Here is a 14,455-nt window from a genome sequence, read left to right as displayed (position 1 = left end):
CCGCCCATCTCTACCTATTGTGCGTTTCACCGCTATAACTGGTCGAAGATCACATTCCATGTTAGAGAAGATTGCTGGTATCATGGCAAAATTGTTCCTCATTATAGCTTGCATAGCAGCGAATACGCTAATTTCGATACATACAATTACATATACCAGAAAGACTAATAACCGACAGCAACATACGAAAATATAAAAGGGAGAGGGAAACCATAAACAGAACTCTGAACGTCATGAAGTAGAGAGCAAAACGTGCAACATCGTTCAACGGGGTATAACGTGTGTAAGGACAAAATAAAATAAATCAGCGGTGGGCTGCTGAACGTGTAAATGCTCTTCCCCGACCAGCGAGATCAGAACCTTTTCACACTGAAAGTAAATAGCAGCCACACCAAGAGTATTGCATTGAACCGGAAAGTCCCGATTGGCAAATGAGAGGCGTTTGTCGTAGAATGTGCCTCGAATGAGGTTGGTTACTGGCTGGAGTCTGACATGGCCAGTTAAGGTGTGGCTTCAAGGGTATGCTAGCACAATGCTGCGGCCCAGCCAGGCAACGCCGTCGAGTTAAAAGTAACAGTGTAGACATCACGGCGCTGAGAAGAGCCGGCGACTGAGAATCCAGTCGACCTCGCCTCCTAGACGTTTGAGCCAACCCGATTTCACTAGTAAAAATAGTGAGAAATTTGTAGGTCTTGAGAACATTTACCAGCCCTTCTTGCGAGAGAAGCGTTTGTTCAGGAGCGTGAGCACCTTGGAAACATTGAACTGAACATATTCCAGATCAAGGTCTTCTAGATTGTCCTTCTGCATCTCGAGCAAATCATCGAGCTTGAGATCCAACTCCAAAAGGCCACGGGCACGACCTTTATAGTGCAGACTGATAACAAAAGTCCCAGGTAAGGGACTCTTGAACATGAAGTAAATGTTTGCGCGCCGGTTCTCAGGGACGTTGCTCTTGTGAATCACCCCCTCCTTCTCGAGTTGCTGATGGGTAAATTTGTAGGGGCCCAATTCTTGCTGCTTCTGCGTTTTCCTTGACTTGCCTTCAGACTGGCTGCGCACGTTCTGCAGGTAAGACTTGTACGTTTCCAACTGGCCCACAAGATACGCGTTGTGATCACGAATGGTGGCGTACACCGACTCCAACTGCCTAGTCTCCTCCATAACTTTCTCCTTCAACGAACCCAAGTGGACGAGTTCCTGTTCGACCTCGTCGCGGAGGAGGCTGAACTCATCCGACCGATCAATGACTCCCATCTCCTGCAACTGGCTCAGGAGCTCCATAGTGCGAATACCCTTGCGAACCATGACCGCGTCATTCTTCAAAGTCGCGGCGGCTTCAGCAATGCGATCCAGACGAAGGGGACGACGAGCCACGGACGAGTGAGGGGGGAGAGAACGCAGAATTTGAACAAAGGTAGACTTGGCTTCCATAAAGAAAACTTCCTCCTGCGTTATGTCCAGCGCAGAAGTCAAGTCATCCAATGCTGTTTCCCATCGGCTGAACAGCGGAACCGTGATAGTTCGGTTTTCTTTCCGTGGTAGCTGTGGAGGAGCCGGGCCCAGTTCCTGCAAGATCTCCTGGAGGTGGGAATGCTGGTCTTGGGCCAAGGCCGCGTTGTGTTTTTCCAGCAAAGCGTGTGTAGCATACATCTCGTTAAGTGTTATCTGTAGCTCGAGGTCTCGTTTAGACAAGGCAACATAATTGTCCATCTCCAAGCTCTCATAGAAATCCTGCACTTCACAAAGATCAAGCATAAATTTATTGACACGTTCCTTGTTCTGCTGAATGAAAGGCTGCAGTTTGGCCATATATGGTTCCTTTGCATATGACGGCTTGTTGGCTAGGTTTTGGAGCATCTTGGCAATCAAAGTCAAAGTACGACGAGGTTTGTCCGTCGGTGTGGCGTCGATTAGCATGTACGATCGGGGAGTAACGATAGCCGGGTTGATGAAGCGCAGGAAGAAAAAGCCTCCGATGAGGGTACAGATGGTTTGATCGTGAGCGTCCGGGTACTTGCGGCGCGACAGGCTTCGAATTTGTTTGCAAATCCAACGTATACCGTAAGGTGCTTGATTTACCGAATTGATGATGGTGGTAAGGAAGGAGTTCGCGATCTCGGTCAGCTTCTTGAGGCGCGGCGCGATAATGGCCTGCACCTGTGGGTTTTCCGCAGCAACTTCTCCCGTGACGCCACGAGGGAGATGATCCGGGAGCGAGCCCGTTTCTTCTTCGATATCTCTCACCATAGTCTCATAAACCTTCAAAGGGTTGATTTCCAGATCGACGTCGCGCAACTCAATCAGTGCATTGATCTGCTCTGCCAAGACCTGTTTCAAATAACTCTGACCGGGCCCACGTCGGGTGTATGTGGTCATCATCCGCGAAACAGGAGTGTTTTGTCGCAGAAGGGAGGAGTATTCGGGAGTATTGTCAAACTGGTAGGTGAGCACGGACTGAAACATGGTGAGTAGCAGGTGTTCCTCGCGACTCTCGTACTGATTTCCGTAAATGGTGAACATGACGGTTTGGAGGAGGGAATCGATTTCGGACATGGAGACCAGTCGGCACAGGTGGGCAATGTGACGCGGTTCTGTCTGGAGAAGGAAAAGAAGGTTGCCATATTTTTGTGTTTTCTCGTCATTGGGGAAGAATCCTTCTTGAGGATCGACGGTATCGTCCAGGCGATTGGCAACTTCATTTTGCTATGATTTTTGTAAGATAATAAAATCATGGGTGGAGCAATTGGTTTGATTTACCTCTTCTAGAGCCATACGGTTCTGAATAAGCAAAGCGATTCGCGAATCCAAGTAACGAACATCCTTTTCCAGTACGAAATTCTTTTTCGATTGAGAGGAGATCTTCGATTTCAGTTCACGTAGGAATTTTTGCGCTAAATCAATAGGTTAATATGGGCCAGTCTAGTGACATCCCAAGGCAACTAACCTCTAGCCAGGTCATCAGAGATTTCAAGGTCTCTGTCCTTCGCGGACATCGACAGGTAGAGCGCGGTAACGGACATCCGCTTCGATTGACGAAGGGACCGAGTGTCGTGTGATGACATTGTGTTTTGGCGCGCAATCGGTTGAAATGACGAGGAAGAGGAAGTAGACGCTCTAGATGCTGGTTGTAACATTGTCGCAACCGACATTTTGTGAAAGATCGGGTTCGGGCGTTCAAGAAGCGTGGAACGGCACGCGGAGGGATACTCAGTTCCTGGTGTATCTCGCTAGGCGATGAGCCACCGAGATCACACAATAAATATCCAAAGTCGCCAGTAGAGCTCAGGTGCAATTGTTGAGGATCAACCGCCGGTCATTGACAGGTGCACAATATGGGCCGGGGCCTAGAGGCGATTGGTAAACAGATATATCCCTTATTAAACGCGTTGAAGACCGTCCGAAAACGAAGCAGCGCCTGAACTGAGGGCCAAATGATGAACTGTTAGGTCGATGGGCGTAGACTGCGAGTCATGGCAAGTCAATTTGCTGAACGAAGAATAAGAAAAGTCAGGCAGAGAATGACGGAGGTTAAAGGACTTGGGTATCGCAATCGGGCACAAGGAAGCGAATAGAAATATCCCCGAGAACGGGTGGAAAGATGGAGGACAAGACTGACTCTGAGATGTGAATGGGCGAAAGGCTTTGGAAATTGGTGCGCGAGTTTCAGAATAAGGAAGGCCGGGATTGGAGGAAGTCGATCGAGTCGCAGATCAGATACAGAAACCGCCCAGGGGAAACGAAAAGGAGACAACGATAAGATGGGAACAGCAGGGAATATTAAAGATATAATTGTAATAGCAGACAGCTGAAACAGGGCCGCAGAGGGGTAGATGCGACGGTAGATGCGACGGTAGATGCGACAAGAGTAGCACAGACTCGACAGGAAGAAAGAAGTGTAGGAATACTAATAATAATGATCCCCCAGATGTTAATTAATTCGAGAGGGGGGGAGGTTGGTTTTCAGGGAAAGAAAAGAGGGGAGACGCGATCCTTTAGTCGGATTGTTGGACTGTTAGTCTGTTAGGGGTGGAGATCCAGCCGTGACTTGCAGACAAAAAAGTAAAGAAAGGAGCTGGACACTCTTACGCATCTACCCCGTCTGTTTTCCTGCAGCCAAGGCGCTCTGCCTAGCAATGATATAATCTACTCTAGCTAATATCTTTACTTGATTCTTCTACAGAGTTGCGTAGAGTTGCGCAGTTTCTCGTCCCAAGATCTCTCGAGTACGTAGTCGTCCGCGTTAACAGTGAAATCAGGAGTCTCCCTCCCTCTCCACCTCCACACCACAACACATCGCCTATGGACGACCGCTGTTCCTGACCCATGTTACCTGGCTTTGGTTCAAAACATTTAGTGGCGCACCCATTCTTGATTTTGGTCCACGACTGCATTACTACTGCGAGCCTAACAATCCTGTCAGCGCTCGCAGAGAGGCTAATTTGAGATACCCTCCCTAAGCGATGCCCGGATGATCGACTTCCGACCTCTGACCTCTGACCTCTTCCTCCCAGAAGCTGATGCAAGATGCAAGGGGAATTTCTCACACCCGCCGCAGCCATCTGTTGCACGTATAGAATTTCGGCAAGGCCTGAAGACATCCATATGCTGGCCATGAGATTTTAGCGTCCTTTTACCCCTGGCCCAGTGCGTTCGGCGGCGGCCGGTCAGGCTTGGTTTAATACTTCCGCATCCGGCCATGCTTGCCACAGCCAACCTCCAAAGTTCGGTCGGCGGAGCCACACTGGCCTCTTGCTTCATTTCGCTCGCTGCAGAACGTGGATACCTTCCAGGATGTATGGTGTGACTGCTGCTCGTCTTCTTAGTAGTGGCTGTTAGCCCGCTTGTCGGTTTAGCTCCCGAGTCCCCTGGAAGCGAGAGCAGCTCGACGAGGGCAAAGCTTCGACCTCACGGGCCATTTGTTTCGATCATCGTCTGTGCATTTGAGTTTCGCTGATGCCTATCTCGGTTCCCGGCATTTCGCAGCTCGCTGCAGTGGCAATCTCTGTCAGCCTCCATTTCTCGTGTCATATCTTAAAGTCCCATTCCTCCCGGGTCTCCGAGGCATGCTTGGCTCGCATGGACAAGAATCACAAGGCCAGTTGAGCATGAGTGGACGGATTTGGGGTGGAAGACTCCTGCACTGCTATTGGTGCGTTGCGGCTCATTGAAGGGGCCCACCGTTCCTTTGATAAGAACTGACCTACTTCGACCTTAGCCGCCGTTGACGGCGGTTCTGGCTTACCGATTGGGACTTCGGGGCTCCAAAAGCCGTTCAAGTATTCTCAAGGTGCGGATTACCACAATAATGAGCCTGAAAACCTGTTATGAAAGAGAGTTGTGATTTCTCTGAGATCATACTCGGAATCTTGATCCCTTAACCACACTCAAGATGAAACTTTTCGCCAGACTAGTCAGGTGGGCCACGGTTCCAGTTCCTGATTGCCAAGTTCCAACCCCGCCATGTGCCCGGCCCGCAGGTGCTCATTCTCCTCCCAAATCAGCCTGGTACCTGCGTTGCAATGCCAGGCACCTATCTTTAGGATTTAGGGAATCTCATCGCCCGAACACTAAACCCATCATCTGACTTCAATAATTCTCGTCTTATTGGCCGTGACTTTTTATTTATGTATTGGCGATGTTGGCATGGAACTGATACTACATCATCTTCAAGGACAACGGAGCAATGTTTCAGAAGTCAGCAGACCCTACCATCCCGAGTGGATCGGTGCCGTTGCGACCTCGGAATCCTAAATTAGGCAGTATTCTTCCGAACAGGTTCTCGATATTGACTTTCTACCACGACTGAGGTCATTTCAGTATTGAATTCCGATACCACAGACTCTACGCAATACTTAGTACAAGTGGCACCGCGATCCTCTGCGAAGAACTTGGCAGCGCGGCAGCAACAGGCAATGGACAAGGATATGGACCATGATTTACCGCTGAACCGTGGATAAGAACCTGCAAATGAGGATTATCCGTCATCAAATCCACAGTCCCACACCGTGATGATATTAGATAGCCAGGCTCACCGTCCTTCTGGCTTCTTTTTAGCGGCGTAAGAATAAGAGCATCCACCTCAGTCCTCGTAGCTGTTGTCAGTGCGCTCAGGGGTACGAGCTTAATCGCTTCAATAGCCGTGATCGCCTTCTCCGCTACCCCGCCATTTTTTATTACACAGAAACCTAACCGGGAATCATGCAATTGCAAATACGAGGTCATCCCGATAAGGACGGCTAAGTCTCCCGAATTCAATCCAGGCTTGTCGATCCGGGGCACAGATTATGCTTGCATTTTCGTCTGACGTTTTATTGAACTTTGGGAAACCGGATTGGGAGCTCGTCGTGTGCCGAATAGATACCGGTGCGTTGCTTTTGATCACATATTGGGTCTCGCCAGCAGTGCCTCCCGGAAGGGTAGAGATGGGGCTTACAATACAATCTCGAGTCAGTTGCAATAGTCAAAAGCGTGTTGCTGATGGCGTAATATCTCTCTGTTCTGCTATTTGTCTGTCTGATTTGTCACCACTTTATCACCTTAACTAGGACCTCGTTTTCTGTCTCGATCTACAACCTCCACCTGGGGCCAAGCCAGGTCCACTATGGGGGAGGGCCCCAGGACCCAATTTGGCATTGCTCACTGCTTGACGCATTATGGGCTTGCTCAAACACACGGCGCTGTGGCTGCGGGCAAGATCAGGGATATACCGGGCAGAAGGGTATCTCTGATGAGTCTGGTTACCTAACTCTCTTGTATAATATAGTAAATTTCTGAGAGAATCCAGAGCGGGGCGAAGTAGGTGATAAAACACGAGCTCATCATGGCTGTAAGGCAATATATCTACCTAGTAAATTCTACTACAATTATAACAACCGTCGCATAAACCCATGAGACAATCGGTCAAGTCTTAGGGGATTCCCAGTCTATGCTTCGCCCCTTTTTTGCTCGACATTGGTTATACATACAGGTTTGCCCGAACCCGCAATCATCAGATATTAGCTGGCAGAATTAGCATTTCACTCTTTTTCTTCAACCTTGTCATTAATTGTCGGCGAAAGCGGATATGCCCTGTCCTGACTTTTCTTTTTTCTTTATATATATATATATATGTAAATGGCTTTTTATTATTATTAGAGGCTTTATTCAAACCAATAGCAGTCGGCTATAATTTTGTGCAGGAGCTCGCGAGGCTAGACCTTCAACGCCTGCCGAACCTACGGAATATATAGCTACGTATAATACAGGTCAGTTTTGATATCAACTTAGGGCTAGGGTGATGCAACATGTACCGATCGATTCCTGTCAAACCTCATGTTTCATTCTCCTGCAGATGTACTGGGATGAGACAAGATGAAAGGTGCAAAAAGCCGAGGTTCAATTTCGACGCTAACAATTAAAATCTATCATCTCAAGAGCAGCATCTCCAGGTTTCACTTAGACGGTCATTGTACTTCTACAAATTGATAAAAATGGCCTCTCAGTCCCCCACTGCTAGAATATATCTCCTCCTCTATAACTCCATTAACGCGCTCCTGTGGCTTCGCATCCTCATCACCGTCCTAAGAGCCTACTCCCAAAACCTCGATGTCATCTCCCTACCAACCCTCTACACAGTCCTCGAGCCGCAAGTCCGCTGGACACAGACATTAGCCGTTGCGGAAATATTACATGCTGCGATCGGTGCGCTTAAAATCCAATCCTTGATTGAAACAGGACGAAGCTTGACGTCGGAGATCCATGCATAACTAACGCAAATCACAGGCCTAACTCGCTCTCCCGTGTTCACAACATTCACGCAGATTTTCGCGCGGAGTGTGCAAGTCTGGGCGATTAACTACGGCTTTCCGGCTGTGACGGCGTCGTCGCGGGCATACGCAGCTATGCTCTTCGCGTGGGCTGTAGCGGACGCAGTGAGGTATTCCTACTTTGTGGTTTTGTTGGCTGGGCTCCATGTGCCTTCCGTGTTGAGGTGGTTGAGGTATGTACATGAACCTTGTCACCCTAATCATCACGGCCACGATCCACTAACATGGTCCCAGGTACTCCCTGTTTATTGTACTGTATCCGATTGGAATTTCTGCCGAGTGGTGGTTGATGTACCGCGCTGCTGGAGTTACGAGTAGTTCTCTTGTAGCAGGGATCTTTTACTTCTGTCTTGGGTTGTATGCACCTGGTGAGTGGACATATTGTTATGTATTTGTTATGATTGTAGTCTTCTATCCAGCTGACAAGTCAGGTTCTATCATGATGTATTCGTACATGCTTAGGCAGCGGCGGAAGACATTAGCGAAATAGACCGTGCGCAAGCGCAGGCGATAGAGGTCCCGGAGGCGAGTGAGGAAGTGTCGTCGTGGGGTATACTTGAAAGACATTCTTAGGTTTGGACGACGCCCCATTTCTAACTAGCCTAGCACCTCGGAATTGGCTGCCGGGTTCTGTATAAGAGGATGCAGGTAGATCGTTTTAGAGATGACTAAGAACTGAGCATGTCTTCGTAAAATGCTTGAATATCATATCACCGATACCGAGCGCCTCGATTAGATGCAAATATATATCGTACACAGTCGTAAAAATAGGTATACAAGTGGGTGAAAGAGGTCCGTCAATGTCTTGTTTAGTGAGCGGAGTGAAAATCGAGTGATAGGAGGCATAGAGCAGGACACAAGAAGCTCAAGATGGTTCAAGGCCGGCTTGGAATACCAGCTACATTGTTAGACTCGCCGGCATTTTGGCGAGGCTCGCGGTTGGTGTCATGACCGCCGATTGTACTCAGCGTCTGTCTCCGGTGTGTTCTTCCGCGCTTCTTCTAGCATTGTATCAATGCCTCGTTCCTTGAGCGTTTTCTGTGTATGATAATAAGTCAGTTTCATAGTTTTGTTTCTCCAAGACCACTGCGCAAAATCCAGGTTGGGTGGCAAACATACAGTCAAACAGGACTTGTACTTGGCGAAGAGTTCTTCGCATTCAGTAGAGCCTGTGTTGCCACGGAGGTACTCTGTAGGTCTTAATTTGGGCTTCTAATAGTGATATTAGGAGGAATGGAGCATACTCTCGCTGTACCACTTCAGAAAGCAAGTGTCATATTTCCTGGGCAGATCACGAGTTAGCTTTGTCTTTCATAATGTGGGCGACTGTAACTGCACACTCTTTAAGATCGTTGCACTCGGGCGCTATAGAAGCTGCCATATTGGCTTGAATAGAATAAAAATGCTAAATGGCAAGTAAAGGCGATATTGAAAGCTAGTTAAGAGGAACGAACGTCAGTGAGTTTTAGCAAAGGCCAGCAGAATCTCGGGGAAGTTACGGAGATCCGCTTCAAAAAGAAGGCGGTCAGCTATTGCAGAGAAATTTCTCAACTCCGCCTACCTTTTCTTTCACAAAACTTAACTCTCACCAGAGCTTTGTTTCTCGGACTTTATTCGAGAAACCGGTATTCAGCAGGATCCATCAATATGGATCCTTCCACTGGGTTTGCACCGTTCCAAGAACGGGTGCAAACGTCCCTCATGGATGTTACCCGTACGGTCGGAGCGCTGGCCGTGAACGATCTCAACTTCCACCGAACTTCAAGCGCAAATGTCTCTGAGGGGCTAGACGAGGAAAGCGGCCGATTGTTGTCGCTGACATCGTCGCTTCTAAAGGCAGCTACTGCTGGCACCGATATTTCCGCGCCGGTACTCTCGGACGAGGATTCGATTGAGGACAATTGGAGGGGCATTGTGGATGTGATAGATGCGCTTTTAGAAAAAGCGGACGCGTGTTTGGATGAATTCACAGGCGTTATCAAGAAATTGAGTCCGTCGCAGGATAAGGATGCAGAGGCGAGGGGTGCTGCGGCTTCGAATATGAGGAGGGCGCAGAATTTCCCGACAATCTACGACTATGGCCCGTCAAAAATCCCTAAGCCTCAGCTCCAATTTGAACATCAAGTCGATCCTACGGATACGTCGCCTTTCAGACCTCTGCTGAAGACGAAACCGCATGCTATAGAGCCGTTGGAGCAGTCGCTGACACCTTCAATTGACGCGCCTCACGGTTCTCGTAATCCGTACGAGACGGAGATCCGTGCTGCAAAGTACCCAAGCTCCGTCTATACCGTATCGCCCCCGATTGACTATCTGCCCTTTGAGACGACAGCTGCGACTTTCGTGGATACTTTGGACGGTGTGAAAGAGATGCTGGCGGAACTGAAATCTGCGCGCGAGATCGCGATTGATTTGGAACATCATGATGTACATTCTTATCACGGTCTTGTATCGCTGATGCAGATCAGTACCCGCGAGAAGGACTGGGTGGTGGATACGCTCAAGCCATGGAGGGAGGAGCTGCAAATGCTGAACGAGGTGTTTGCAGACCCTAACATACTGAAACTCTTCCACGGATCGAGCATGGATATTATCTGGCTGCAACGCGACCTTGGGCTCTATGTTGTTGGGATGTTCGACACGTATCATGCAGCCTGTGCTCTCAACTACCCGAAGAAGAGCTTGAAGTATCTGCTGCATAAATTTGTCAACTTTGAAGCCGATAAACAGTACCAGATGGCCGACTGGCGAATTCGACCGCTTCCATCTGGTATGTTTAACTATGCTCGCTCCGACACCCATTATCTCCTCTACATCTACGACAATCTTCGCAACGAGCTGTTGACGAATTCTACGCCCGAGGACAACCTTGTGGATTATGTCCTGGAAAAGTCTAAGACCGAAGCGTTGCAGCGCTATGAGCGCCCCGTTTACGATGCAGCTACAGGGCAAGGCGCGGGTGGCTGGTACGATCTGATGACGCGCAGTCCTGCCATCCTCAGCAGCGAGCAGTTCGCTGTCCTCAAGGCTGTGCACGAATGGCGCGACAGGGTAGCTCGAGAGGAGGACGAAGGTGTACAATGCGTTTTTCCCAAGCACATACTTTTCCGAGTCGCCCAAGCGATGCCTCAAGATCTAGGTACATTGTTCCGTACGATGTCCCCTATGACACCGATTGCAAAAGATCGCGCGCCGGACCTTCTGCAAGTCATCAAAACAGCAAAGGCTGAAGGTGCCACCGGACCTGAGTGGCGCGACGTGTATGTCAAACCCACCAGAGGTCTTCCACAAGTAGAAGCTCCTCCATCGCCTCCCACCGCACAAGATGGGTCTTTCCCTACCGCTTCTCGCTACGAGACCTCCCAGTTTTGGGGCGCTGTGCTGGATACTCAGACACCCCCTCTTTCTCCGGAGTACTCTCTTGCAGCATCGGCAGAGGCCCTTCGCCTCTCTCTTCCTATACCGCCTATGCCGAGAACAGTCGCTGAAGTCCAAGTTGCGCAACCACCCAAACCTACATCTCCCACCCCAGCGCCCAAAAAGGAGGAAGAAGACAAAAACAAGATCTTCACTGTCAAAGAGCTCGGCGGGCCGCGCAAACGCAAGGCTGCACCACAACCTCCTGCGGAAGTCGAAACTTCCTCACAATCGGAAGAGCCCCAAGCTGAGCTTGACCTTGACGAGATCCCCATCGAAATCGGTTCACCTCCGTCCAAGAAACAACGTCGGAAGGAGAAGCGCGAAAAGAAAAAAGCGAAGCAAAATCAGTCCCAAAATGCAGAAGACTCAACACCGTTCAACTACGACACAGCGGATTCTATTCTCAACGCCAATCCTCAGCCTACGTCTGGTCTTCCATCCAAACGCCCATTCGATCCATACAAGAAGGCGCTCGAGGCTCCTCGGACTGGTGTTAAAAAGGAGAAGAAAGAATTGCCTGGACGGAGCTTTACTTTCAGGTAGACTAGTTAGAAACCCTTGGACATATAAAGACAAGGTCACAAAAGTGCCACGAATGCATAGCGATACCCGATCTTCGTCTGAAGGAAGACTAGTTTCTTTAATTCGCACCTCCGGTCCTAGCACTGTACGGCGTAATAAGTCCTCTGTAGTCGCTTTGCTGAGGATGGACGACTACGTGGAAATCCATTGCCTAGCATTTCAACGCCACGACACACCACTTTAACAACGAGATAAACTGCCTGAATAAGAAGCAATCAACTCGCGTTATCCTCGACTTCGTCGTAGCCAGACCAGCAATTCTCCCCTGAACCTGTAGTATATGCTGACTAATCCCGTCAACGGCCACCCTGTAGGCGGCATCCAAACATCGCAACAACTGCAACACCTGGACAGGCGTCAACGATTGCACAACTGACAGTCTATGCTGCTTGTCAAGCAGGAATATTAGCTCTGCATTGATTAGACCTGTCACATGGGGATTGCACAGCTGCGAATTGAGTGTTGCCCTCACGAGACGGCCATTGAAGACATCACCTCTTAATCGATTAGCTCGGCTGGTTTTGCTGGATATACAAAGTGGCCACTTAAAGCCAGCATTTCCTTGATTCCATTCATTTGGCTTTCTGATACCGGGCCAGAACCGCCAATTCGAGTCATTCTTACTGGCTTGAAGGCGGACAATCGGGACAGTATGGCCTCCGAACCCTCGTACATAGACTACGAGGCCTTCCTAGACCCGGCCTTCTCACCGGCCGCATTTGCCAATTCGCTGGTAGTGGCCACCAACAATGCCACAGACACACCACTGGATCTGTCAACCCCGCTTTCCCGGGTATTGTTCGATCTCCAAGAAATTGACACGCATATCCACACGCTGACCACCAAATCAGCTCTCCCCCTGCTGACGCACACGGGGGACCAAACCGCAGCTGCGGGCAAGATTCTTAAAGAAACAGACGAGCAAATTGTCGCTGTCTCACAGGGGTATGAGCGGCTGGAGCGCGAGGTCCTCCGTAGGTGGGAGGCTGCCGAGGAGGCGAGGGTCGCTGCGGAGAATTCCCTGGCCACCGTGCGTCTCGCACGAGCCGTTGCAAGGTGCATCGCGCTAGGTCGCCAGCTGGACAGCCAGATGGTCGAGGTTACTGGGCGTGGTGGGTTATCTGGGCCCAGCTCTGGGATTGGATCTGGGCCTGGAGGAGAGATAGCTTCTTCTGGAACTGGGCCTGCACCAGGCCGAGACGACGCGCGTGCGCTCGAGCGCGCTGCATCAACAATCGTGACTCTGCGCCGGCTGCTCTCCGATACGGGTGCGGGCGAGGAAGGTTACGGTCTGGATCGGGTCAAGGTCATCCGGACCCTAAAGTCTGATCTTCTAATGCCGGCCGAGAACCTTGTCAGGGCCAGAGCACAACAAGCCATCAACCGGTTCTCCATCTCCTCAACAAGTACAAGCAATGGGGTATCCTCCCAATCAGGCTATAAGCTAGCCCGCGACGCACGAGCCCGTCTCGTATCTGGCGTCAATACGCTCTATCTCCTCTCCCCCCTACCGCCGAAATCATCGAGCCCCAAAGACTTCACCCCGGACCTCCTCCTCTCCACGCTGCAGGGCTACATCCAAACGACCATGGTCGCCTCTCTCAATAACCTCTCTCGCGCCTTAACCATGCTCCCGACCCTCGACAAAACCCTCTCGGATATCTCCGCCCGCTGCCAGGACATCCACAGTCTCGAAGCAATCCTGAGCACCATCAAGCCCCCATCCCATCCTTCCCTCCCACAAGTCTCAAAATCCCAAGATTCTACTGAGTCTGTTACTGCATCGAGAAATAACCTCCTAATTCCCCTCCTCAACACCCTCGACACTTCCTCCCTCCCCTCCTACTTCTGGCGCTCACTCGCCTCCTCCCTTTCCCCTCGCGTGCAGGAAATCGCATCTCGCGGCGGCGTCTCGGCACGCACGCTCCGCTCAAACCGCGATAGACTGAAAAAAGAAATCCGGGAGTGCGTCCTTCGGGGATCGCAGTTGCCAGCTTCCTTAGGTTTGGAGAAGCATAGCCAGGCTCACGCTCAAGGAAATTGGGAGCGCGAGGCCGCTGTCATGGTTGGTTCTGTTGTGGGGGTACTGTAGCAGGTAGTTGTGCTTGAGTGTCTTGATAAAGCGACTTAGTTTTTATCAGTCTACATTTTAATGTACTGGCAGCGGTGGTTCAACTGTATTTGACTCTATCTATCTCGCATAGCCTAAGGCGATAATACAATATCATATAAAGCTGATACATGACAGGACTCATGAACATCGCGGTGCAGTGGTGCTCTGGTGGATCACGTAGGCGTCACCTTCCAAAGATTGGCGAAGTCACAGGGTATATATATCTGCGCTGAAACGAAGCCCTATTCAATGAGACGAAGCATGCCATTGCATTTTTGAGCACCTGAGCCCTTGGGCGTTGAGGTTTTGAAGTGGTCACCTCATATATGCCTGATGACAAAGATGCGTACGAATATTTCTTGCATCTTTCCCAATCTGATGATATGCGTCTGATATTCAGCATGACATGTCTATGTCATATCTTCTCGACTTGAATAGTTGCAGCAGCGAGGAGGCCAACAGGGAGGAAGAGGCGCTCAATGTGGCTGCCACGAAATGAACTTGCCGTCGAGCATCCCGCCAGGCTTTGTTA

At 50.0% G+C, this 14,455-nt stretch overlaps 5 protein-coding genes across 5 annotated transcripts, besides 3 other annotated features; 2 read left to right on the top strand and 3 right to left on the bottom strand.

Moving 5' to 3' along the window:
* Positions 1–14,455: part of a sequence feature (contig 1.84 954..621812(-1)) that runs on past both edges of the window.
* ANIA_04998 (protein gapA) lies at positions 703–3,065 on the bottom strand (the record flags this gene model as incomplete). The annotated part of the gene is made up of 3 exons (XM_657510.1): positions 703–2,706; positions 2,761–2,894; positions 2,948–3,065. The coding sequence occupies 3 exons, from the start codon at positions 3,063–3,065 to the stop codon at positions 703–705; spliced, it is 2,256 nt and encodes a 751-aa protein (XP_662602.1).
* On the bottom strand, positions 5,649–6,655 carry ANIA_04999 (uncharacterized protein; the record flags this gene model as incomplete). Its single annotated transcript, XM_657511.2, has 4 exons — positions 5,649–5,964; positions 6,036–6,158; positions 6,437–6,512; positions 6,644–6,655. The coding sequence occupies 4 exons, from the start codon at positions 6,653–6,655 to the stop codon at positions 5,756–5,758; spliced, it is 420 nt and encodes a 139-aa protein (XP_662603.1). The 3' UTR covers positions 5,649–5,755.
* ANIA_05000 (putative membrane protein) lies at positions 7,463–8,298 on the top strand (the record flags this gene model as incomplete). Its single annotated transcript, XM_657512.2, has 4 exons — positions 7,463–7,683; positions 7,765–7,981; positions 8,043–8,176; positions 8,216–8,298. Exons 1-4 carry the CDS (start codon positions 7,473–7,475, stop codon positions 8,296–8,298), a joined length of 645 nt encoding a protein of 214 aa, XP_662604.1. The 5' UTR covers positions 7,463–7,472.
* On the bottom strand, positions 8,574–9,247 carry ANIA_10622 (uncharacterized protein). The gene is made up of 4 exons (XM_050611559.1): positions 9,149–9,247; positions 9,053–9,090; positions 8,928–8,998; positions 8,574–8,846 (listed from the first exon to the last, which is right to left on the bottom strand). The coding sequence occupies exons 1-4, from the start codon at positions 9,187–9,189 to the stop codon at positions 8,754–8,756; spliced, it is 243 nt and encodes an 80-aa protein (XP_050467576.1). The 5' UTR covers positions 9,190–9,247; the 3' UTR covers positions 8,574–8,753.
* On the top strand, positions 9,456–13,957 carry ANIA_05001 (uncharacterized protein; the record flags this gene model as incomplete). Its single annotated transcript, XM_657513.2, has 2 exons — positions 9,456–11,767; positions 12,321–13,957. 2 exons carry the CDS (start codon positions 9,456–9,458, stop codon positions 13,900–13,902), a joined length of 3,894 nt encoding a protein of 1,297 aa, XP_662605.1. The 3' UTR covers positions 13,903–13,957.
* Positions 14,250–14,269: a sequence feature (Short protein (ANIA_11454, CBF76304.1) was converted to a misc_feature.).
* Positions 14,362–14,422: a sequence feature (Short protein (ANIA_11454, CBF76304.1) was converted to a misc_feature.).

The sequence above is a fragment of the Aspergillus nidulans genome, chromosome III (genome assembly GCF_000011425.1).
Source record: "Aspergillus nidulans FGSC A4 chromosome III".
NCBI classification, from domain to species: Eukaryota; Fungi; Ascomycota; class Eurotiomycetes; order Eurotiales; family Aspergillaceae; genus Aspergillus; species Aspergillus nidulans.
The sequence above is the reverse complement of the archived record's forward strand: the minus strand, read 5'-3'. Positions and strand labels throughout refer to the sequence as shown.

Bases quoted from the DNA above. Each gene is read 5' to 3' on its own strand.
- ANIA_10622 (XM_050611559.1), bottom strand. From the start codon at position 9,189: ATGGCAGCTTCTATAGCGCCCGAGTGCAACGATCTTAAAGA. The intron at 9,091-9,148 runs GTGTGCAGTTAC...TGATCTGCCCAG, and splicing joins GAGTGCAACGATCTTAAAGA to GAAATATGACACTTGCTTTC. The intron at 8,999-9,052 runs GTATGCTCCATT...TAAGACCTACAG, and splicing joins TCTGAAGTGGTACAGCGAGA to AGTACCTCCGTGGCAACACA.